The 25,711-nt window shown below is 35.3% G+C and overlaps 1 protein-coding gene across 12 annotated transcripts in view; it reads left to right on the top strand.

The window, feature by feature from the left end:
- NBEAL1 (neurobeachin like 1) overlaps window positions 1–25,711 on the top strand; it is a 164,493-nt gene that overhangs the window by 38,468 nt on the left and 100,314 nt on the right. For 7 of the 12 annotated variants that reach the window (XR_015143586.1, XM_086345178.1, XM_086345163.1 and 4 more), the window contains 6 exons: window positions 6,310–6,392; window positions 10,376–10,461; window positions 13,092–13,398; window positions 15,027–15,133; window positions 21,872–21,958; window positions 24,581–24,664. Coding sequence is in view for 11 of the 12 variants with exons in the window: in XM_086345178.1 (XP_086201304.1) it covers window positions 6,310–6,392; window positions 10,376–10,461; window positions 13,092–13,398; window positions 15,027–15,133; window positions 21,872–21,958; window positions 24,581–24,664 (754 nt within the window). In the remaining variant the exon portion in view is untranslated. The remainder of the gene's footprint in view (window positions 1–6,309; window positions 6,393–10,375; window positions 10,462–13,091; window positions 13,399–15,026; window positions 15,134–21,871; window positions 21,959–24,580; window positions 24,665–25,711) is intronic. The other 5 variants (XM_086345194.1, XM_086345209.1, XM_086345200.1 and 2 more) reach the window with 3 other exon arrangements.

Here is a 25,711-nt window from a genome sequence, read left to right as displayed (position 1 = left end):
CTTTTATTTTGTGATGCAATTGAATGCTAATAATCTGTGGTAAAAAATCTCAGAGCACAGTAACATCAAGTAGAGTATACATATTTTTCAAGGAAATTTCTTTTTATAAAAGCATATTTCATAATTTGTAAATGAATTTTAATAATGTTTTATGTATTAATGTTTATTTTAAATTGTGGACCTTGTGTCAGCCAAGGTCTAGTTAGGAAAACAGAAACCAGTGCTTTAAAAGAGAGAATATAGCAAAAGGAAAATTTTAAGTAGGTATTAGTGAAGTCGCTCAGTCGTGTCCAACTCTTTGCAACCCCATGGACTGTAGCCTGCCAGGCTTCTCAGTCCATGGGATTTTCCAGGGAAGAGCACTGGAGTGGGTTGCCATTTCCTTCTCCAGGGGATTTTCCTGGCCCAGGGATCGAACCCAGGTCTCCTGCATTGTAGGCAGACGCTTTACCCTCTGAGCCTCCAGGGAAGCCAGGTATTAGAGGATTCAAAGAGCAAAAGGGGGGATACTAGTGTAATACAGAAATAGTGGCTTTAGGAAGCAGCTACTTCCCTGGGGCTGTGGGAACAAAGGGAAGAGTTTGGAGTTATCAGGAACTAGAAGTTTCAGAGAAGGGGTCCTGCAGTTCCTGGGTATGAGATTTCTGAGGAAAGAGCCCTAAGCCAGTGCTGATATCACTGAGCAGCCATGAAGAGCTGGTTCTGGGATTGCCGAAAATAAGCTGAAGACAGAAACCAACTGTGAATGCCATAGTTAAGAACTGTTGGCTGGTGAAAAAAAGAAAAGCAATAAAGAATCATTCCCCTTTCAACCATTCAGTCTTCCAGTCTCCATTTAGTACCAAGTGTTGATGAAACCAAGACTGAGGTACCTGGAGAAAAAGAAATATAGTTTGTAGCATGCGTATCCTGCATCACAAAGCAGATGAAATGTGGAATGATGGATTGGTAGCTTAGCAACAAAGGCATCATTACCAGTACACAGCTCAAAGAGTATAAAAAACTCAGATGACTTTCTTACCTTTGGGAAAAGAACAGGTATATTGTCACCTACAGTCAGATCTCTTTTTTCAATCTCCCTGTCTGCTGTACTTTCAATCTGAAGATGTTTTATATTCAGTGTAATTTGTCTTATTTATAAGCAATTCCTACTTCCTACAACATTTCGTTACTAGAATGTTTTGATTTTTTTTAAATAGGATTTTCAGGATTTCCAGGGTATGATACCCTCACTTTGAATAGCCACTGTTGAATAGTGGTTAAGAATTAATAACTGGAAAAAAAAAAAAAAAGAGTTAATAACTGAGAGAACATGTATATAGACTATGTGGTAGTACTTTGTATGTTCTATATAGTAATATTTTATTGAAATAACACATCTTTTAGCTAAAGCAAGAAGAGTCTAATAGAAATAATAGGAACAAATATTCCAGCTATTAAATATAACTGGCTTCCCAGGTAACTCAGTGGTAAAGAATCCACTTGCCAATTCAGGAGATGCAAGAGACACTGGTTCGATCCCCTGGGTCAGGGAGATCCCCTGGAGGAGGACGTGGCAACCCACTCCAATATTCTTGCCTGGAAAATTCCATAGATAGAGGAGCCTGGCAGGCTATAGTTTATGGGGTTGCAGAGTCAGAAATGACTGAATGACTTATCACTGCCATTAAATATAATGATCCTATCCACTTACACATTTGCTTTCCTTTATATGTTGAAATAAGTTGTCTTTAGTCATAAACCATGGAGGAAGAAAGGAATTCATAAGTCTGTACCAGTGATTGATCGATAAAGATTGGGAGAGAGAGAAAAATAAGGGAGTAGAGAGGGCTCTTGCTTCCATTAGAAGGTCAAATGACAATTAGGAATGTACAGGGGATGCTGATGTTTGAAAAGAATCAACATTTTGGACACATTATAGGAAAGTTAGGAATCCAAATCTACGGTGGTGAAAGTTTGGTAAGGAACATGGGTTTTGCATAATTTTAAAATGTTTCTCTACAGAATTACTTTCTTGTTGCAAAGTATAAATTAGTAATTATTTTGTATAGTACTGGATAGTACAGTGACTGGATAATCAAAATTAACGTCATCATTCAGAATCAGGTGGACACCCTGTGCCTACAGCTGTGATACTCTAAGAAGGACCCATCGTTGCATGTATAATATTCCAGCTAAGAATGCATAATCTGAATCTTAATTGTATGGAAACATCAAGCAAACTCCAAAGGGACAACATTTTAGTGAATAAAAGGAAGAGTTAGGAGACAGCATTCTTTAAAAGTATCATAGAGAAAAGCTGTGGAAATGTTTCAGATTAAAGAAGGTAAAAGAGGTGTGACTGCCAAATGCAATGCCTGACCCTGGATAGGAAACTGTACTTAGGGACGAGAAGGTGGGAATGCTTTAGAACACTGTTAGGTCAGTTGACATATTGGATTATAATAGTAGTTTCAATAAATGTATAACGTTAATGCTAAGTGTATTGAGATTTATAACAGTACTGTAATATTATATGTGACAGTATCCCTATTCCTAGGAATTATTCACTATCAAGTATTTAGAGGTAAAAGGGCATAATATTCATAATTTCCCTTAAATGTTCTGCAAAATTATAGGTCTCAATATGTGTACATATATAAATACACATCGGAGAAGGCAATGGCACCCCACTCCAGTACTCTTGCCTGGAAAATCCCATGGATCGAGGAGTCTGATAGGCTGTGGTCCATGGGGTCGCTAAGAGTCGGACGTGACTGAGCGACTTCACTTTCACTTTTCACTTTCACGCATTGGAGAAGGAAATGGCAACCCACTCCAGTGTTCTTGCCTGGAAAATCCCAGGGGCAGGGGAGCCTGGTGGGCTGCCGTCTGTGGGGTCACACAGAGTCGGACACGACTGAAGCGACTTAGCAGCAGCAGCATAAACACACACATATATAAATATATGTGCATATATATTTTGGGGGAAGAGTAAGCAAATTATAAAGCATTTAGGATAAGATTTTAAACAATGACCCTGAGTAAGCGCTTCTTGAAGTTCTTTATACTATTTTTATTCTGGCAGCTTTTGCCAGAGTTTAAATTTATTTCCGGATAAAAAGTTTAAAAATTGAGAATAAAAAACTTATGTTCTAGGTATGATGGGAACACAAAAAAAGCATAGAAAAATTGACCAGGGGACATAAACTTTAGAAAACTGAGATGCAAACAAACATTTTGCATCCCTCTCAGCAACCTGTTGCTGTGTATTGGCATCAGCTAGGTGCTAAATGCTTGGCCAGATACCAGTTAATAATGGAGCAACCAAATATACTATGTTTTAAAAATGATACATTATTAGCTGTTCTGTTTCAACCTGTTGAAAGCATGCAGTGTAAATTACTTATGCTCTGATACCTGTTATGATATAATTGTTTTCTCCTCTTTTAATTAAGCTTATTAAATTTTACCACAAGTATAATGGAAATTATTTATGTTTGTATGTCACATCTAATACAGGGCCTTTAGAATGAGTCATTAATCACAGATCACAAGAGTATATTTTTATTGTGTTAATCAAATGAGAATCTTTATTGTTTGCAGTACAGGATCTTTGGATAGGATATATATTCTATTAGTTAATATCATAATTAATAATGTGCAAAATGTAAATAATATTGTGGAAAAGCCTAACTGAAGCTAAATCAGATTTCATCCTTTTAAAATTAATTTTTCTACAACATGACTGATTTTTTATTTTTTTTATAGTTTGACTCAGTTTTTTATTTGAAACTAGTAATATTTGTATTGTTTAAAGACATGCACTAAAAACCCTGGTAAGGTCTTAATTAAACAGGAAGATCCAGTGATGTTCCAAGATGTTATGTTTGTAAATACAGAAGTATGATAATTCCTAAGCCCTCTGGAAAATGGAAATAGGCATAGATTTGGAAAACAGTGCAGTAACAAATGGTGTCTGATATGATTTCTAGTGAATCTCGATATTAGAGCTGAATCTTAGAACTTTTTATTCGATTAGTACTGAGTCCTATCCTGTTTGTCTTATTCTATGGTCAGTTGGCTTTTCTTACTTTACAGTTATAAGGAAAATAATTTCAATAACATAATGGAGTATTGTTCAGATTGTTAAGAAGAAGGCAGCTTAATGTAGTGCTTTATCAGTAATTCATATTTAAATATATGGGATTTCTTTGTAGTTGTCCTCCAAATATTTTCTATTTTGTTGGCTCTAACAGTGTTAAAAGCATGTTCAGGGGATGAGAAAAAAAGTATGTATATATATTTTTCTAATTTTTCAACAAGCCACCAGTTGCTGATGTATCATCATAACAGTAACCTTTGTTCCCTAAACCCCATATCCACCATGCCCATCTAAGATACACTTATTTTGTGTTGAATTAAAATGTTCTTGGTAAAAGCACATGCTGTTTGTGTTGGTCTTACCAAAGTCAGTAGAAATATTTCAGCCATCAAAACTACTGGAATTGTGATTCCAGCCCTCTAGATCAGTATCCTTCATTGTGAAGGAAGCCAGTAGTATGGAGTCTGTGTGTCCAAATAAAATTTCAGAAAGTGCCACAAAATAGCTTGATTTTAGTCGTGCTGTATAAACTACTGCCTTAGGTGTCAACTGGAAAGGTCAGTTTTCATTCCAATCCCAAAGAAAGGCAATGCCAGGTAATGCTCAAACTACCGCACAATTGTATTCATCTCACACGCTAGTAAAGTAATGCTCAAAATTCTCCACGCCAGGCTTCAGCAATATGTGAACCGTGAACTTCCAGATGTTCAAGCTGGTTTTAGAAAAGGCAGAGGAACCAGAGATCATATTACCAACATCCGCTGGATCATGGAAAAAGCAAGAGAGTTCCAGGAAAACATCTATTTCTGCTTTATTGACTATGCCAAAGTCTTTGACTGTGTGGATCACAATAAACTGTGGAAAATTCTGAAAGAGATGGGAATACCAGACCACCTGGTCTGCCTTTTGAGAAATTTGTATGCAGGTCAGGAAGCAACAGTTAGAACTGGACATGGAACAACAGACTGGTTCCAAATAGGAAAAGGAGTACATCAAGGCTGTATATTGTCACCCTGTTTATTTAACTTATATGCAGAGTACATCATGAGAAACGCTGGACTGGAAGAAACACAAACTGGAATCAAGATTGCCGGGAGAAATATTAATAACCTCAGATATGCAGATGACACCACCCTTCTGGCAGAAAGTGAAGAGGAACTCAAAAGCCTCTTGATGAAAGTGAAAGTGGAGAGTGAAAAAGTTGGCTTAAAGCTCAACATTCAGAAAATGAAGATCATGGCATCCGGTCCCACCACTTCATGGGGAATAAATGGGGAAACAGTGGAAGCAGGGTCAGACTTTATTTTTCTGGGCTCCAAAATCACTACAGATGGTGACTGCAGTCATGAAATTAAAAGACGCTTACTCCTTGGAAGGAAAGTTATGACCAACCTAGATAGCATATTCAAAAGCAGAGACATTACTTTGCCAACAAAGGTTCGTCTAGTCAAGGCTATGGTTTTTCCCGTGGTCATGTATGAATGTGAGAGTTGGACTGTGAAGAAGGCTGAGCGCCGAAGAATTGATGGTTTTGAACTGTGGTGTTGGAGAAGACTCTTGAGAGTCCCTTGGACTGCAAGGAGATCCAACCAGTCCATTCTGAAGGAGATCAGCCCTGGGATTTCTTTGGAAGGAATGATGCTAAAGCTGAAACTCCAGTACTTTGGCCACCTCATGCGAAGAGTTGACTTATTGGAAAAGACTCTGATGCTGGGAGGGACTGGGGGCAGGAGGAGAAGGGGACGACAGAGGATTAGAGGGCTGGATGGCATCACTGACTCGATGGACGTGAGTCTCAGTGAACTCCGGGAGTTGGTGATGGACAGGGAGGCCTGGTGTGCTGCGATTCATGGGGTCGCAAAGAGTCGGACACGACTGAGCGACTGATCTGATCTGATCTGATCTACTAAATTCTTTTACAGATTGGAAATTTTAAAAGGCTAGTTCCTTTTTCTATTTCCAGTTGTTATAAGACTTTTAATGTGGCTGCTATGTTTCACCAGTAACTGTTGTAAATTTTTTTGCACAATTCAAAAGAAAAAATCCTTTCAGTTGGTGAGCATTTAAATTATTGGCTAGACTTCCCTTTCAAGCTTATTCCAATTCTGGTGGTGTATTTTTAATATACAAATGAAAAGCAAAGTATTGTTTATCATTGTTTTTGCAATTGTGCCTTCTCCATTTGCCCATGTTGTAATATGCCATTAACTTCTTTTTAATGGTAGACGAATCTTTAGTACTGTGGAAAAGAGCAGACAGAAATATAAACCAGCTTCTCTCACAGTGGAGTTCGTCCCTTTCTTTTATCGTAAGTAACAGCTCTAATTTCTCTTGCTTTGATTCTGATGTTACTCTGATCATTCCTTATTCTTATTCTGATTCTGACCTTGTTTCAGCTTGTGTATTTATAAGATAAAGATTCTAAGAACCTGTTACTAGAGAAGTTGATTGTTATTTTGCTGTCATTATTCCTCTTGGTTTTATTTAATTTACTGTTCTCTGAGTGTTTTTATTTTGAGAAGAGCTGAATGTTTTAAAGACAGTAGTATATTTTGGAACTTCAGAACTTTTACTGAAAATAATCTTGAGAGAATTGGTTCCTATTTGTATGATCTATATGGACTCTAGTTTTCTTTCTTTAAAAAAATGATTATGCTGTATTTCAAGAATATAGAACATTTTGCAGAATGTAATAGCAACCTCCTGTGTTTCCCACTCAAATTTGTCAGATTTTAACATTTTGCCATTTTACCACATTTTTGTTCACCTTTTCCCCCTCTAAGAAATAAGACAGAAATAGTCCCTTGTAGGGCAATTAATCCTGCCTAAAATGTCTTCCCTCATGGCACAGACAGTAAAGAGTCTGCCTACAATGCAAGAGACCCAGGTTCGATCCCTGGGTTGGGGAGATCCCCTGGAGAAGGAAACGGCAACCCACTCCAGTATTCTTCCTGGAAAATCCCATGGTTGCGGGAGTCTGGTGGGCTTCAGTGCATGGGGTTGCAGACTCAGGCGCAACTGAGCAGATAACACAAAATGTACATAAAGACATTTGGTTCTATGCAGTTGGAAAGAGTCAGACATGACTTAGTGACTAAACAACAGCAAAATGTCCGTAAGACATTTGGCTATGCCAAAAGGTCCTTGAAATTTAGTCCTATCCAAAATGAGCATATTTGGTTCGTGCTGAATAGTTTTGGGTAGGACCAAATATCAAGGAGCTTTTGGCATGGACCAAATATCTTATGGACATTTTGCACCGGACCAAAGGTCTGCTTATCAATTAGTTCTTTGATTGCTTGGTGAAGATGAATGCAATACTTTGCTTGACCACCAGTAGTGATACTGGTTTTAGCTAGATAAGCAAGCTCATGTGTCCACACCAGGAAAGCCAGCATTCCAGGGAAACAGTGTAGGCATTTCTTTTCAGAAGGAGATCTCACAGCATTACTAGGGCTTTTCTTGGATTTTCCAAGTCAGGATATGAAACCAAACTGATGGGTGTGTGAGCCACCCTGGCTTTGAAGTGCAGTATCCCATAGAAGACATTTATACCATTATACCCGTGAATGTAACGTCTAAATCCTAGGAAAGGAAATGCCTAAATTATAATTTACACTGAAATCAGGGAAGCCCAGGGTTATAAGTTCCCATCAGGTTATTTATAGTCATCATAATCTTTCTAGATCAAGGGGCATTTTTACCATGAACAGTGTTGCCTGGTAACACGTTTGTCACGCATTGACTATCTACATTTGTCATATTTCCAGTGATTGAATTCTTGGTGCATTTTCTAATAGAGAAGGAAGAAGAGTTTTTCTTACCCTGCATAGAGTGAATATCTTATTTTTCAATACTTTTTCATTTAATATTTTTGCACTCATTGATGATACTTGCAGTTATTTCATTCAGGGTTGCAATATTATCTTCAGATCTCCATTCTTATACTTCCATAAGTTGTTATATTCTGTAAAAAGAATTTTCCCTCATCCATTGGAGATAAATTACAATTATTCCTAAAAAGGCTGCATAAAGTACTTAAATCTTTCTCTTTTACTGTTTTCAAAATGAGTTCAAATAATACTTAAGTGGGACAAAGGTTTTATTTCTCCCTTTTTTATGTATCACTGTGGACTCAGTCTTTTATTTACTCAGCATTTTAGAATCAGTTATAGGTTTTTTTTTAAAATACTTATTTTTATTTCTTTGGGTGTTCCGGGTCTTAGTTGCAGCACGTGGGATCTTTGACTTTTGTTGCACACCCAGGATCTTAGTTGCACCATGTAAAATCTAGTTTCTGACCCCAGATTTGAACCCTGGGCTACCTGCATTGGGAATGCAGAGTCTTAGTTACAGGACCACCAAGGAAGTCCCTCAGTTGTAGTTTTTGATGGTAAAATTATTCTAAACTTGATCACTGAGAATATTTTCTCCTAGAATGTTTATCTTTTCATTTGAGTCTTTTGAAACATAGAAATTTTAAATATGAGTGGAATCTAATTTATAAAATTTTTCTGATGATCTGTGGTTTTTGTGTCTTCCCAAAGAAATCTTACTAATTACCTCAAGGTCATGAAGATTTTCTCTTATGTTTTCTTCTATTAGGTCAGTTACCTGTTTTAAGTCGGTATTTTGTATCTAGCCTAAGGTTTCTCATTATTGTTCCAGCAATATTTGTTGAAGAAACTGTTCTTTTCTTCTTTTGAATTACCTTGGCACATTTGTCAGAAATTGGTTGACAGTAAAACATGGGTTGACTTCTGGCTTCTCCTTTTTTTTCCGTGTGTCTGCCTTTATGCTGTTTCTACACTGTACTGATTATTGTGAGTTGATACCAAGTCTTGAAGTCATTAAAACCTCCAGCTTTATTCTTCTTTCTCAAGGTGTTTCTGCTATTCTGGTTCCTTTGCATTTTAATATATGTTTTAGAATCTGTTTTTCAGTATTGTTACAAAAAAGCTTGCTGGGATTTTGATTGAGATTGTATTGAATCTCTGGGACTATTTGAGGAGAATTGCCACTTTAAGAATATTTAGACTTCCAACTCATGAGTCTGATGTATCTCATCAATTATTTGTATGTTACTTATTTTTTCAGTCAATTTTACATAGTTTTCAGCATGTAGATTGTGCACGTATTTGGTTAATTTATCCCAAAATATCTATCTCAAGTGTAGATGTACAGTCTGTAAAATAAACTATTGCAGATTTTTAAAAAAGTTGTATTTTCATGTCTCTTTCTATCCATGGTAATATTCTTTGCCTTGCCTTGATAATATTTCTTGCCTGTTTTGTCAGTGTCAGTATATTGCTGACACTCCAACAGTCTTATGATTAGAATTTACATAGTGTATCTTTTTTTACACCCTCTCTCTGTGTTTCCTGGCTGAATAGAACTCTGTCATGTGTGTGAAATCTCACAGTTCGGTTTACAACCTCTTGTAGGTTTTTGGCTGTCTGGTGGGATTTCATGGTTTAAATTAGGATTGGTACTTGGACTCAAAATGAGCCCTTTGCATATTTCTGGATTGCTTTTTCTGTATAGCTTCCTTCATTTTAGTACTGCTTTATGAATTCCGGTTTCCTAGGCCTCCCCCAACTTGTAATCTGTCTCCTATCTCTGGAAATAGCCATGTTCTTTTAGGGTTCCCCCTTTCTGTACATTTGTTCAGAAAATGTCTATAAACCGGAAACTGAGGTGATCCTTGAGTTCACTTTCAATTTCTAGAACCAAAAAAATCTCTAAAACCTATTTTGCCAAATTTTGTAGTAATTTATAGCAGGAAACCTTGTATAGTGAAATTATTCCAACATAGCTGAGATGTCTTAATGTTTTAAATTTATCAATACCTTTTAACTGAAAATTGTTTCTTTTTGGAATGTTTTTTGTGTCTAAAATTGGAAATCATTCTCGTGTTATAATCTTTCTTTGTGTATAGTGATGTATGTGAAAGGATATTTATTACTGGATTGTTAGCAGTATCAAAAGAAAGTGAAAAAGCATAAATGTTTATCAGTAGAGAACTAGTTAAGTAAATTAAGGTATGTCATTGTAGTGGAATGCTCTCTAGTCATAAAAATGAATAAGGCAGATGTATATGTTAAGATTGATGGTTTCTCTTTTTTTTCTATGAAAAATGCATATTAACCTTGCTTTTTAATAAATTTCAGCCTTTCACAAATAATTTTTAATATTTCCATTCAAACATTCCTTAGAAATCAATCAGTTGAAAGAAATCTTATGTGGTTATTTGAGAAATCTTATGTAGTTATTTGTGTATTGTATTCACAGAGTGTTTTCAAGAAAGTGAACATCTCAAGGAGAGTCTTAAGTGTTGCTTATTGCATCTCTTTGGAGCCATAGTAGCTGGTGGGCAGGTGAGGAACATGTTGAAAGTTAATCTGTAAAATGACGGTAAATACTACAAACAGTTTGCCATGGGTTATTTAATGAAGTCTTTGTCTTTTTGCAATTTAATGAACAAATATTTTTCTGAAGTTAAATCTTGTTTAAAACTAATTTACTTAGTTTTATTTATGAATTTCAAAAAAAACTCAAGAAATAATATTAGCATTAACTATAAAAGTACTGCATAAATAGTTAGATTTAACAGTTTTGGGTATATGAAGTTCTTAGCTGTATTGACTTTCAGCTTCCAGTTTTTGCTTTAGAATATAGAGGATAGTCATCTCTGATAGTTCACTTGATGAAATCAGACTTTCATTTCCTAGGACATATGAATTTAGTCACTTTTCTGTCTACTTATAATTATTAAGGGCATACATACATGGTTTATATTCATTTTTTCAACCACTCAACTTTTTAAAATTATTTACAGTAAAGAAGTTTGAGTAACGTTTATTTTTTTCAGTTGAATGTCTTAACAGCTGTGGTAAACTCTGAGTCTAACTGCTAGTTGAAAACAGGTTATAGTTCAGAAGGAACATTCTACTTGTTTTATTTAACCACAAATTTAGATCAGAGGTTTCTGACACATTTTGTACCACATACCCTTTGGCAGTCTGATATAGCCTCTTGTCAGAATGTTTTCACATACCTGAAAGAAAATACACACCATCACAAAGGAAACTATACTGAAATGCAGTTACTAAAATATTAATAAAACAAGTCTGTTACATAGTAATGGGCTTCTTTATAACATATCAAATTAAAAAATACAGCAGCAAGTCTAGTGACTAATGTAATTTCGAAGAAGAGATGAGCATAATTGATGTTTAAAGATACTGTAACTGTAATATATGAAAATTATATGATTTCTACTGATGACAAAATCATGGGTATTGCTAATAATACTGTTTGGATTTCCTAGTGGGTCACCTTGCCCCCTCCTCTTCACTCTCGTAGAAGATAAAGAGTCTCCGTTGTGAGAGGAATGGTGACCAGAATCTTATTTTTCACTTTATCTGCTTTTTCACTTTCCTTTATTAGCTAATATCCGTCTTTTGCTTCAGTTCCTCCCCATTTCCATCATTTCTCCACTACTAAGAATTAGTAAGTGTACAGGAACAAAATTGGAAATGGCATTCTTTTTGACTAGTGGAGAAGTTGGTTGGAGCCCATACCCTTTTTGAACAAATCCAGACTTGTTAATGCCTCCGGGTAATTGAACCTTAAGAGACTTCCAGTAATTAAAACTCACATGGAAATCAAATGGATATTTAAAGGCCAGTTTATTATTTTATATACTGAAAATAACTCAAAATCCTATAATTGGATCATAGCTATAATTACAACTATATTGAAATCATAAGACTGTTGAATATAGCCTCAGTACAGGGGTATTTAGATAAATTGAGGATCTAAAAGACATAATAATACCTTTATCATAAGGAGTTGAACATTTAAAGTCCAATGATTGGTCTCCCTTTCCTCAGCATCTTGCCTGGCTTCCTGCAAGCATATTTATGCTGTTTCATGCTATGTTAAGAGCAAGGGCTCTGGAGCCAGAGTTAATTCTACGTCATTTCTAACTATTTGTATGACCTTGGATAAACTATTTATGTGTGTTTTAGTTTCTTTATTTATAATGTGTAAATAACAACACACAAGGACCAAATGACTCATTATATATGTAAAGTACTTAACAAAGTGCTTGTGATTATAAGCACGAAGTATATCATGGGTGTATCAGATTTATAACTCCTTAAAAGTGAAAGTGAAAGTCATTCAGTCCTGTCCCAACTCTTTGCCACCCCATGGACTGTAGCCCCCCAGGCTCCTCTGTCCATGGGGATTCTCCAGGCAAGGATACTGGAGTGGGTTGCCATGCCCTATAGCAGTAAGTAGTAAAGTTCTAACAGCTTTAATTAGAAGTTTACCTTTTTCTCTCATTAAAAAGAAAAAAGCAGTAAACAGTCCAGAATGAATTTGGTGGCTTTAGGAGATCTTCGGGGACTTGGGTTCCTTTTTAATGTCAATATGTTATCCTTACTGTTATGTCTTATGCTACAAAATAGCTTCTGGAGTTCTGGCCATCGTGTCTGCGCTTTGGACACAAAGATAGGGGGTTAGTGAAGAAGGAGACAAATGGCAGGTGCCAATTACCTTTGAAGGAGATATTGAAAAGCTGACAGCATCTCATTTGCAAAACTCCATCAGATAGCTGCACAGTTGCAAAAGGTGAAAAGGCCAAGAGCCAAGGATCCTTCCCTCTTTTATTTGTAAAGTGATATCCTCTTCCTGGTCTACTGGCATGTATTCGTGACCAAGGACTACCCCTAGCTACAAGGGAGGGTGATGAGGAAGTTTTCTATATGAGCAGATTACTCTGAATAAAATTAGAATTCTATTAGTAGTGAAGAAAAGACTTAATATGTGTAATACACCAGCAGTGTCTGTCAGAGTATCCATGTAAAAAATTTGTAATGTTGGTTTTTAAAGAAAAAACTGTCTGCAGATATATTAAAGTCTCTTTGTTTTTGAAAATGTATAGCACTTCAGTTAGGTTTGGATTTCACTTTTTTTTTTTTTGTCTCTCATGTTTCAGAAGAATGCTTTGCAAGCAATTTCTCCAGCCACCATGGAAGTTCTTATGAGAGTTTTGGCTGACTGTGATTCTTGGGAGGATGGAAATCCTGAAGAAGTGGGTAGGAAGGTAGAACTTACTCTGAAGTGCCTTACAGAAGTAGTGCATATCCTTCTCACTAGTAGCTCCGATCAGCGTCAGGTGGAAACCAGCACTATTCTGGAGAACTATTTTAAATTGCTAAATTCAGATCATTCAGCTTTACCTAATCAAAGGAGGTCCAGACAGTGGGAAAACCGGTTCATAGCTCTTCAGATCAAAATGCTGAGTGAGTATTAGATGAAGTTTATTCTGTTTGGTTTTCTTTGAATCTACTTGTTTTACATTTATATTCTCCATTTTCATTTAGAATTCACGACCATTGTATAGAAAATAGTGAATGTTTAATTCAGACTTTGTGTGACTGTTTATAGATTTTGACTTTAAAATAATGTGGAATTGATTTGTCTTTCACGTATTTGCTTTAGCAGTGACAAAATTGAGCCGTTATATTCTCTTTTGAAAGTTGTAATCCTCTCAAAGCATCAGTGTTAAAAAAAAAGAAAATCAACTGTGATTTTGAAATTTTAGAAGTAAATTTTCAGGAAGTGCCATTTGTACATTTCTAACCTACAGCAAGGGGTCATATGTAATCAGTTTTGTATGTGCTTCTCTAAGATCTCTATGGCCATTGCTTCAGCATGGCCCTCCTCTTGAGAGTTTCTGGTTTCTTGTTTTGTTTTGATTCCTCAGATCCTCTGTGTGTGTGTCTTGCTTTTCTTTCTCTTTCTTTGTGTTGGTTGTTCTGTGTCCCTCTGTGCTTCTCTCTCCCCCTCCATTGCTTCCTCACCCAATTTCTTTCCCTCTCCTTCTCTCTGCTCCCTGCAGACTCCTTAACCAATATATGTGGTTTCTTTTTGTATTCTTATTAGATGAATAGGTATACTAATATTATTAACTGAGAGTTCTTTTTTATGGAAATAAAATATTTTCATTATAGCTAAACTAGAAAATTCAGAGAAGTTAAAAGGAAAAGGTTTTTATATGCTGCCATCTGACGTAACCAACACTAATGGTTTGTTGTATAACTTTAGAGACTTTAAAAATTGTGTGGGTATGTGTGGTGTCCAATTTAAAAAATACTGGACATCAAAATCTTAGTGAAACTTAATGATTCATTACAACAGTGTTTTGTATATAGATTCACCTTATATAGTTTGTATTCTATGTTATAAAATATAGTGTTTTAAAATTATAAATTTGAAGTTTATAAGGAAATTTGAGTCTCTATTGAATGGACTTCTTTTTTGTTACGAACTTTCATATTACCTATGTCAAATTCCCCTTGATTTCCAAGTGAGGACATTGTTTTTGGTAGGAAATAGGACCAAAGCATCATCACAAATAGATTAATTACGTAACTCTCATTTTCATGATGGCTATATGTTAATTTTATGCTGTATAAATGAAACTGTGTTGCCAAATATAATCAGGTGTTACTTATTCATAGCAAGTTGGGAACCACAGTTTGTTACACTTAAATTAATGGAAGAACACCTAAGTAAATCTCTGAAAAATATTTATAACTCATATATGCAAAAATAAATACTTTTTATAATAAAGTATAAAAATGTTCACTTTTCTTATGAAGAAATAAGTGCGTGAGTGAGAGTGAAAGTCGCTCAGTCGTGTCCTACTCTTTGCAATTCTCTAGGCCAGAATACTGGAGTCAGTAGCCTTTCCCTTCTCTAGAGAAGTACAGGATTTGTTTTCTACTCCACCTCCTTATTATTTCCTATTAATTTACATCTATTTGTCAGCTGAAATGCCTAAGTTAAATATACAGCTAGAGTGAATGTTTCTGTGATCCCAAATATTCCACTTTATTAATGGACGATTTTGTTTTTATTTTCCTAGATACCATCACAGCCATGTTAGACTGCACAGATAGACCTGTTCTTCAGGCTATTTTTCTTAACAGTAACTGCTTTGAACATCTCATACGACTGCTACAGAACTGCAAGGTATTTTTCTGTTATTACTATTATTATTGTCTTTAATTTTAAGCTATTATTTTATGTTTTGATTTTATCTCGAACATACTATAACCATAGCTAAATTTGTGGTAAATGCACATAACATAAAATTTACCATCTTAATCATTTTTTAAGTATATCATTCAGTGGTATTAAATACATTCTCATTGATGTTGCAACCATTACCACCATCCATTCCCCATAACTTTTCATCTTGTAAAACTGAAATTCTGTATCCATTAAACAATTTCACATTCTCCTGTCCTTTCAGCCCCTGGCAACTACTACAGTTTCTGTCTCTATAATTTTAACTACTCTTAAGTACCTCATATAGGTGGAATTATGCAGTGTTTGATTTTTATAACTGGCTTATTTCATTCAGCATAATACCTCAAGATTCATCCATGTTGTAGCATATTGCAGAATTTCCTTTCCTTTTAAGACTGAAGAGTAACTCATTGTATGGATATATATATATATATGCCACATATTATTTATTCAGTCATCTGTTGATGGACTCTTGAGTTGATCTTACCTTTTGGCTATCATGGATAATGTTGCTGTGAACATGAGTATTACAAATATCTCTTCCAGACCCTACTTTAAATTCTTTTCGGCATATGTTCAGAGTGGGCTTGCTAGATCACATAGTAATGAAACTTTTGATTTGTTGAGGTGCCTTACTGTTTTCCATAGTGGCAGCACCATTTTATGTTCCTGGCAACAATGTACAAGAATCCAGTTTCTCCCATATTCTCATCAACATTTGTTTTCTCCTTCCTCCTCCTCATTCTCCTCCTTTTCTTCTTCCTCTTCTTCCTCGCTTTTATTTTTGATAATAGCCGTCCTAATGGGTGTGAGGTGGTATCATCTCATTGTAGTCTGATTTGCTTTTCTCTAATGATTAGTGATACTGAGCATCTTTTCATGTGCTTATTGGCCATTTATATTGTCTTTAGAAAAATGTGAGGTTCTTGGTGCATTTCTAAATTTTTTTTTTAGCTTTTTTGTTGTTAAGTTTTAAAATCTTTTTTTTTGTTACACTTATTAAAATTTGGTATGAGCATTTGATAAGCATATGTTTTTATACTTTTGTTTCATTTAAGATTATTTCATTAGCATTTTCTGGAGAAGGCAATGGCACCCCACTCCAGTACTCTTACCTGGAGAATCTCATGGACAGAGGAGCCTGGTAGGCTATAGTCCATGGGGTCACAAAGAGTCGGACACGACTGAAGCGACTTAGCAGCAGTAGCAGCAGCAGCATTAGCATTTTCATTTGTTATGATTTTAATATTTATATATTATTATATTAAGTGAATATATGACTTACTTAAATATTCCCTATTAGTTAAGTATAGTATTAGTTAAGTATATAGATATTTAACTTGTTTCCAGTTTTGTTTGCTATTACATAATTCTTTAAAATTTCATGGGATAGAATTCTATTTCTAGTACACTATTAGATCAAAGAGCATACATTTTTTAAAGCAGGGAGCACTGTATGGGAAAAACTTGTAAGTGGAAAATGTAGAAAAGTAGAAAAACAAGAATACTATTAGGGTTCTTGATGTATACCTCCAATTTGCTTATTTTTAAAAGTTTTTACTGATTTACACTTGTAGCAGATTTGCATATGAGTACATAATAACTGATATCTCTGATTATTATATATTTGCATAAATATCAAGATGCCACCAAAAACCTTTTAGAGAGCTTCGTGAAAATCCTTTGAAAATAAAACTACTTCATAGAGCTTTTACTTTCTATTTGAGGTATTCCTTTCATGAATTCCCTGTTGAAAAATACTAGGGGTTCATTCTGATTTTGTGAGAATATTCCAGAATAAAAATTTTAACGTCAGCTCCTTGAATTTTTCCACACAGTTAGGAGAGTATCTTTGAAAGCATTATGTCACTATGTTGCTTAACTTACAGTAAAACTATAAAGAATAGCATAAAATAGTAAACAATATATTGATAAAATAAGTCAGAATGAATACTTACGAAGTCAACACAAGTACCAAATTACCACTGAAGCGTCAAGATTTCTCTGTCCACCTTTTAAAAATCATTCTTGGGGAAGAAATCCGAGGGAGGTGAAAGCAACATAAGAGAAATATTTGTAAAACCTTCTCTGTGTTGTAAAAATGCAGTGTGGCTTTATGAATTATAATGATAACTTCAGTGATAGACAAGATCTCACATGTGTAGAGAAACTGTTAATCACATACTACAGAAGGATGAATCACTAGGATAAAATAATTTCTACTAAAATTTTTGGTATGCATTTATACAGTATGTGAAACTAAGATATAATTTTTAAAAATCTCTGTCATATGGTCAGCAGTACCTTTTTTTTAAGAATACAAAACTGTTTGTTTGACATAGCTGTCATGACAACAAGCTAATATTTACTCTTTCTACCATGTTAGAAGTCAAGGTTTCTTATAATTTAGATCTTGAAACTTGCTGATGGTCATAATGTTTTAAAATTTAATTATTTGACGGGCTTTCCTGGTGGCTCAGTGATAAAGAACCCTCTTGCAAGTGCAGGAAACACTGGTGTGATCCTTGATCCACATGCCGTGAAGCAGCTAAGGCCATTTGCTACACTCTTGGGCCTGTGAGTTGCAATTATCGAAGTCCACAGGCCCTAGAGTCCATGCTCCCTAGAGTCCGTGCTCCATAACAGGAGAAGCCACTGCAGTGAAAAACCCACACATTGCAACAATAGAGTAGCCTCTGCTCTCCACAAATAGAGAAAAAGCCTGTGCAGCAATGAAGACCCAGCACAGCCAAAATAAAAAATAAGTAAATAAATAAAATTTAATTATTTTATGCCATTTGGGCTTCCCTGATAGTTCAGTTGGTAAAGAATCTGCCTGCAGTGCAGGAGACCCTGGTTCTATTCCTGGGTCGGGAAGATCCCCTGGAGAAAGGATAGGCTCAGTTCAGTTCAGTTCAGTCGCTCAGTCGTGTCTGACTTTTTTGCAACCCCATGGACTGCAGCATGCCAGGCTTCCCTGTCCATCACCAACTCCTGGAGTGTGCTCAAATTTTGGGTACCTATTCCAGTATTCTTAGGCTTTTCTTGTGGCTCAGCTCGTAAAGAATCCACCTGCAATGTGGGAGACCTGGGTTCAATCCCTGGGTTGGGAAGATCCCTTGGAGAAGGGAAAGGCTACCCACTCCAGTATTCTGGCCTGGAGAATTCCATGGACTGTATAGTCCATGGGGTCACAAAGAGTCGGACACGACTGACTGACTTTCAGTTTCACTTTGATGCTATTTATCACACATTTTGCTTTTGAGAAGAAACCCATTTTGGAGAGGAAAGCTAGGTTTTGGGACCTGAGCCTTTTGTCCTGGCAGTATTCTGTATTTGTGGAATATTCTAGTCAGAATCCCTGTAAATTCCTCACTAAACATTAGAGTTATTAAGTTTTTAAAAAAATTTTGTAAAAAGTAAATGGCTCATAGCTTCATTGAGTTAACCAAGCCCCTTCACCATGATAAGGCTATAATCCATGATGTATTGGGATATAGTCAATTGACAGTGTTGTGATAGTTTAAGGTGAAGAGCAAAAGGACTCAGCCATACATATACACGTATCCATTCTCCCCTAAATTCCTCTCCCATTCAGGCTGCCTCGTAACATTGAGCAAGGTTCAGTGCGCTCTACAGTAGGTCCTTGTTGGTTATCCATTTTAAATATAGCAGGGTATACATGTCTATCCCCAAAGGACTCATTAAGTTTTAAAAACAAAGGAGAACCTTGGAAATAAACTGTCCCAACTCTCTTATTATACAAATAAGGAAATATGTCCTAAGAGATTAACTGACCAGCCCAGGGTTAATGCTAATATATGATGGAGGTAGGATTTCTTACACAGGTATTCTGACCCTAAGCTCATTGTTATATGTGGTTTTTTAACTGTATTATTTGTACTTAAAGCCACTGTTTAGTCAGTAGAAGAATGTTTTCTGTGTATTAGGTATAAGAGAATTACAGGTTTTGTTCACTGTATATACAAACATTTGGTGGAGATAGGTGATATGATTTATGAATGTATAAAAATGTTTGACATATTGTGAAAACTTAAGTTCCTAAATGTGTAATAGGATGCTACAGATGTCTGATTTCTGTTAAAATTTTTTTTAAAAAATAAGGAATGAATCATTTATTCTTTTATATAATAATACAGAATCAAGACAGTTGTCATCTAAATATTCATACCCATTTGAAGCATTGCCAACTAAAGTTTAAAGTATCATAAACAATTCATGAATTACATGGAAATCTTTAGGCTTTCTGCTGAAGTTTCTATGCTTTCTTTTTGCTCTTCTTGCGTGACATTCACCAACCAGTTTAAATACGCATTAATTTCCTTGAATATTTGTGTAAAAACTTTTGAGTTTCATCATACTATAGCATATTTTAAATATAGTTCCAAGGAATCATATATTTACTTTTGCCTAGAAAATCCCATGGACGGAGGAGCCTGGTAGGCTGCAGTCCACGGGGTCGCTAAGAGTCGGACACGACTGAGCGACTTCACTTTCACTTTTCACTTTCATGCATTGGAGAAGGAAATGGCAACCCACTCCAGGGTTCTTGCCTGGAGAATCCCAGGGATGGGAAGCCTGGTGGGCTGCCGTCTATGGGTCGCACAGAGTTGGACACAACTGAAGCAACTTAGCAGCAGCAGCAGCAGCATGATGAACTTTAAATATTTAAGCATTATTTTGTTTTACTATATTAAATTTTGAAAGGGGAGATATGCTTTGAGTTAATGAAAAATTTTTTAAAGCTGTCCAAAAATATTTAAATTAATGTGAAGAAAATAACGGCAAGTTTTTAGCAGCAAAGAGGATTCAAAACCATTATGTTGACTTCAGTACTTTGCTGCTGCTGCTGCTAAGTCACTTCAGTTGTGTCCGACTCTGTGTGACCCCATAGACAGCAGCCCACCAGGCTCCCCGTCCCTGGGATTCTCCAGGCAAGAACACTGGAGTGGGTTGCCATTTCCTTCTCCATCAGTACTTTGCTAGTTGAAATCATTTTTTTAAAATATACATATGTATATAAAGTTTCATTTGAGGACTTAAAATTCTGGAAAGCTTTTGATGTTGTGGCCTTGCTCATCTAATTTGTTTTCTTTACTTTTTTCTCTTTCTTCTTTATATCTACTCTTTAAAATCAACTACCATAGAAATTCATCATCATGACAGTCTTAGTAGAAATGAGAATTTAGGAGAGGAACAACAAAAGAATACCTTATGGAAAAGAGTGTTAGGAATGAATAGACAGAATGGTAAAGTTGAAAGCCTGACTTTGGGAAGCACACCTCTGGACACACATTGCCATAGTGACTTTTGACATTGAACAAGTTTCTTTTTATTTTTAAAATATAGATTTTTATTTACTTTGTAGAAAAATACAGTGTGGAGGTTTCAGAGGAAAAAGAAATATAAAAATATATTTTAAATATTTTTTACAATGCATATATATGTGCATAATATTTAAATTACTACAAAATATAATAACAATATTTATGTGTATATTTTTAATGTAGATGTATTTTCCTTTACAAAATTGGAATACTATGAGTGTTATTTTATTCTGCTTTTAAATATTTTATATCATGAGTCTTTCCATAGTCCATCATGTATTTTTTGAAAGATTACTTTTAATGACTGTAAATATTTCAACCCAGCAGTTCTCAAATCATGAGATCCCCAGGATCATTTTAGGGAGTCTTCGAAGTCTGATCTTAACCAAGTTTCTTTTTGAGGCTAATTTTCTTATTGAACTTTAACCAAAACAACATTATAAATGTCTGAATGCAGAAGCAAATAGGAGAGTTCATTTGTTTTCTCTTAAGCCAGACATTTAAAAAATGTGCAAAAAAATGTAAAAGCAGTGCCATCCTTATCAAAGCATATTTTGGAAAACAGTTATTTTTCATAAATATGTAATTTATAGATACTCCTAATCCCTGTTTCTAGTATACAAGATAGTATAAATTATGCTCAACTCTTGATAATTTGGGAGAGTACTGCTGTAAATTTTTAAAAATTTATTTTTAATTGGAAGATAATTGCTTTTACAGTGTTGTGTTGGTTTCTGCCATACATCAACATGAATCAACCCTGAGTTTTGAGAATATTGCTATAAAATTTTAAACAAAAATATGTGGTCATATAAATTTGGGAAATGCTACACACTGACCTCCCTTGTCAAAGTACATATTAGCATATTTGAGACTCTAAGAAGTATTGCTAGGAAGACCCCTTTTTTAAAGTTAAATAGTAATTCACAAGCATGCATGGCTACAGAACCATTACTACACATTATTTACTACAGTATCTTTAGTCTGTCTCAGTAGCAGTTTCCTTCTTTTCTGAGTCATTCTCTGCTGATTCTCGAAGAATTCAAGAACATTAACTAAGTATTCCTAATAATTATTTAATTATTGCTGTTGTTTCTTATTTTAGTAACTTTGAGTTTCAGAGAGGAATCAATAATAATTAATTATGTAGCATATGTTAGTTGGTCATTGAAAAAATGGATAGTTGATTGTCATTTTAAAGTGGTATACTTCATGAGTGGCTTCCTGGATTTATTTTCAAGAGACATGGCAATCCATTTAAGCTTCGCTTCTACTTATAGGTAACAATTTAATTTTCTTTCTCCATTATTCTTATCTCTGTTTTTAACAGCTATTTTTAAATGCTAACAGTAAGGTGGCAGACAAGAACGAGAAAGACCTTGCCAACAAATTACTGACAGAAATGAATGAGGACCAGGTATCTACAAAGCCTGCATCTTGTATCAGCTGAAGACCAAAATCAGTCAATGGGAGCACCTGTTCCTGTACTTTTCTTCTTATGTTTTAAAGTACACAAACCTTATCTATTTCTAATCTTGAGTAATTATTTTTGAAAATTATTTTAGAAATTAAAAATTGCTTCTATCTAAAAGATAAATATATTGAGATCTTGCTGAGGGATATGAACAGTCAACAGTATCCCATGCATGTATGTGTATTTTCTTTTCATTTTGAGACATAAAGTACAGGAATGGGATCCCAGTTTCAATGCTGTCCACCTGGTGATGACTCCGTATTTTGGGGGCTTCATTTTCTAAGCATTGTGGTGTATTGGGATCTAGGGCTTTGTTCGTGAATATGTTTGATCAATTTTAATATCTTGATTCTTTGCCTCTTGTTGATAAATAATGATTATAATTCAATGGACAACCCAAATCTTGGAGGAAGGGAAGAAGATGCCCAACTCTTTGAGTCATAATTTAGCATATTTTTCTTTTCTAAAAATTCAGCTCTATGTAGGTATCAGACAGAAATATAAAATTCATCTCGGTTTTAATTATGCATTATGTAATGTAGTTTGGAAAAATCTACCTATAAAAATTGCTTTCTTGTCTTTCCTAGAATGTCTGAGAGAGCTTACATACCCGATGTCTTTTATTAACATTATCTTAATGACCAGATGTATACACAGATCTACGGTATAAAAAGAGCCATGATAATCTATTATTTTTTCTTCTGGATGTGAAATATCAATTACAATCTGCTCTTCTGTATTTCTCTAACAGTTATAGTTATCTTTTTTAGAGGTTTACAATTAGTATTCCTGATTAAGGCACTGTGTGCCTAGTTCTCTTCTATAGAGTCTAGAAAAAATCTTAGTTGTATGAAATTCTTTGTGCTAGTAGTTTTCACACTTAGTTGTATGCAGAATGTTTAATGACTATGATATTTATTATACCTGTTACATGTTTTTTTTGTATAATAGTGTTTAATAAACAAACAACATCCACAAAAGTCAAAATACCAGCTTTAAATAGCTTGCCTGAAAGTGCTAGAGGTTAGCTTACAGTGACAAAGATCTAATCCTTGCCCTTTTATTCACATCATTTTTAGTGGGAGGAAAAGAGGGGAATTCTATTTGTGGGATAATGAGTTTCCAGTCATAGTAATATGTTACCCAAAAGTAGATTTTGTGGACTGGTAATTTTTACAACTTTCTAGTCCTCAAACTTGGAGAAGGCAATGGCACCCCACTCCAGTACTCTTGCCTGGAAAATCCCATGGGCGGAGGAGCCTGGTAGGCTGCAGTCCATGGGGTCGCTAAGAGTCGGACACGACTGAGCGACTTCACTTTCACTTTTCACTTTCATGCATTGGAGAAGGAAATGGCAACCTACTCCAGTGTTCTTGCCTGGAGAATCCCAGGAACGGGGGAGCCTGGTAGGCTGCCATCTATGGGGATCGCACAGAGTTGGACACGACTGAAGTGACTTAGCAGCAGCAGCAGCAGTCCTCAAACTATGCTTTGGTGGTCAACTAAGTCCAATGATTAACATTCATATTCAGTTTTTTTTTATATCATTGATATTCTATTTTGGTTTTGTTTTCATTTTGCTCTGAATGCACTACCCTGAAATTTAATACATCTCTTCTTATAGAGGCTTCCCTGATAGCTTAGTTGGTAAAGAATCCATCTGCAATGCAGGAGACCATGGTTCGATTACTGGGTCGGGAAGATCCCCTGGAGAAAGGATAGTCTACCCACTCCAGTATTCTTGGGCTTCCCTTGTGGCTCAGCTTGTAAAGAATCCGCCTGCAGTGCTGGAGGCCTGGATTCGATCCCTGGGTTGGGAACATCCCCTGGAGAAGGGAAAGGCTATCCACTCCAGTATTCTGGCCTGGAGAATTCCATGGACTGCATAGTCCATGGGGTTGCAAAGAGTCAGATGTGATTGAGTGACTTTCACTTTCTTCTTTTTGATGAAGCTTAAACAGACAAAATGGAGATGGTATTTATTTATTTTTCCTTACAGCTTTTGGCATTAAAGATTGCCATCTAAAAACATGACAGTGCTTATAGACACACACTTCATTTTCTGTTCTGCCTCAAATTCTGTTTTTTATGTACAAATAGATGTACATTGTTGTTTGCAAATGTGATTGATAGATTGGTATAGGCGTATACCAATTCATTTATAAGACTGTTTTATACACCTTATTATATATGCTAATGAAATTTTAACCTAGGAAGTTTCAAGGAAAATTAAGACATATCATGATAGCCTTCCCTCCCTTCCTTTTGAGATTGTCCATTACTTTTAAACAGCATGTATGAAGCTTGGTGTTTTTTTTCCCTTCCCAAAGCATTTTAATGTAATGAGTGAATGTAGCCTTATTCTCTTTGACACATGGCTTATTTTCTGTCAAGTATGTAACTCGTCTTACAGGTTTTGCTGTTTCAGAAATCCATTTCATTGGAAGAGGAATGTATTGCATGTTAAATAATTATTTTTTTTCAGGTTTTCAGAGAAAAGGTTTCCTAACAATATAAATCTTGAATACATTTGTTAATTTCTTTCTTTTTTTCCTTTTCTGGTAGGTGTTTCAGGGACAGTTGGACTGTTTGGCTGTATCAGCTATTCAGGCTTTGACAGCAGTAATGAACAAATCTCCAGCTGCTAAGGTAAAACATAAGTCCTCAAGCTCTAAAAGGTTGTCTTAGATATACCAGTTTTCACTATGTAATTCCCAAAGTAATATATGAAGTATATAATACATATATTTTCACATATAAAATGAAATAGTTCACACAATATCTCATTTTTGCATAAGAATCACTTTGCTGATAATTTAAAAGGCAGATACCTATGGGCAGTGCTTTTATTCACTGAGGACTGACTGCAAGCTCTGGAGCTTTACAGCATCAGTCAGTGATTGGGAAGAGAGCAGTGGGGTTAAAATGTTGAAAGCATAATTTTAATTGATTATTTGATTAATGCCTTTACAGACTTAAAATTTATATTCTAATTTTTGTTTATTAATAAAGTAATCACCCTTTGACTATTTGGTCAGTTTATGACTGCCTACAGTTTGAACACTTTTCATATGTGAATAGACCTATCAATTTGGGACTTGATTTTCCAGATGGCCTTGGAAATTCTGCTTCTTTGTTTGTAGTCACTGATCCTCAGAATTTTCTTTCCTTTTTCATTCACTACCACTGACTCTGCCCTGCAGCCCACTTACACTGATTTTGTGCTAGTAGTTTTCCCACTGAGTACTTTTAAGGATTAGTGGCATCTTCTATGTAAAATGGTAAGCAGAGTGCCAGGCACATGGTAAGTGCTTAATAAGTATAAATGTCTGTTTTTATTTTCACCATTTTACTTTCTTTTCTGCCACCTCTTATATATTTCATTCTTCTTAGAATCAGAAATGAATGATCCCTTGTTCCCTAAGCCATGCTTTGAGTCATATTTCTTACATTCCATTGGTTTTTGTTTGAAGACTAACTTTGTCCTGTAAGTGTTACTATAAATAACTCATGGTTAAATTACTACTGAATAGGTTTTGGCAACTATTAAGGCTGGCATGGGAATCTAATCTCCATTTATAATAGTTACTTAAGGGAAGAATTATTTTTAAGTTCTAAGTAATTGGTTTATGAGTATAATGGATTGCCTATACTGTATTATAAAATTTAAATCTGAAATGATGTCAAAGTCTTTTT

This window comes from Bos grunniens, chromosome 2, assembly GCF_055505025.1.
Source record: "Bos grunniens cultivar Pamir isolate PY7600 chromosome 2, Bosgru_T2T1.0, whole genome shotgun sequence".
Taxonomy (NCBI): Eukaryota; Metazoa; Chordata; class Mammalia; order Artiodactyla; family Bovidae; genus Bos; species Bos grunniens.
The sequence above is the reverse complement of the archived record's forward strand: the minus strand, read 5'-3'. Positions and strand labels throughout refer to the sequence as shown.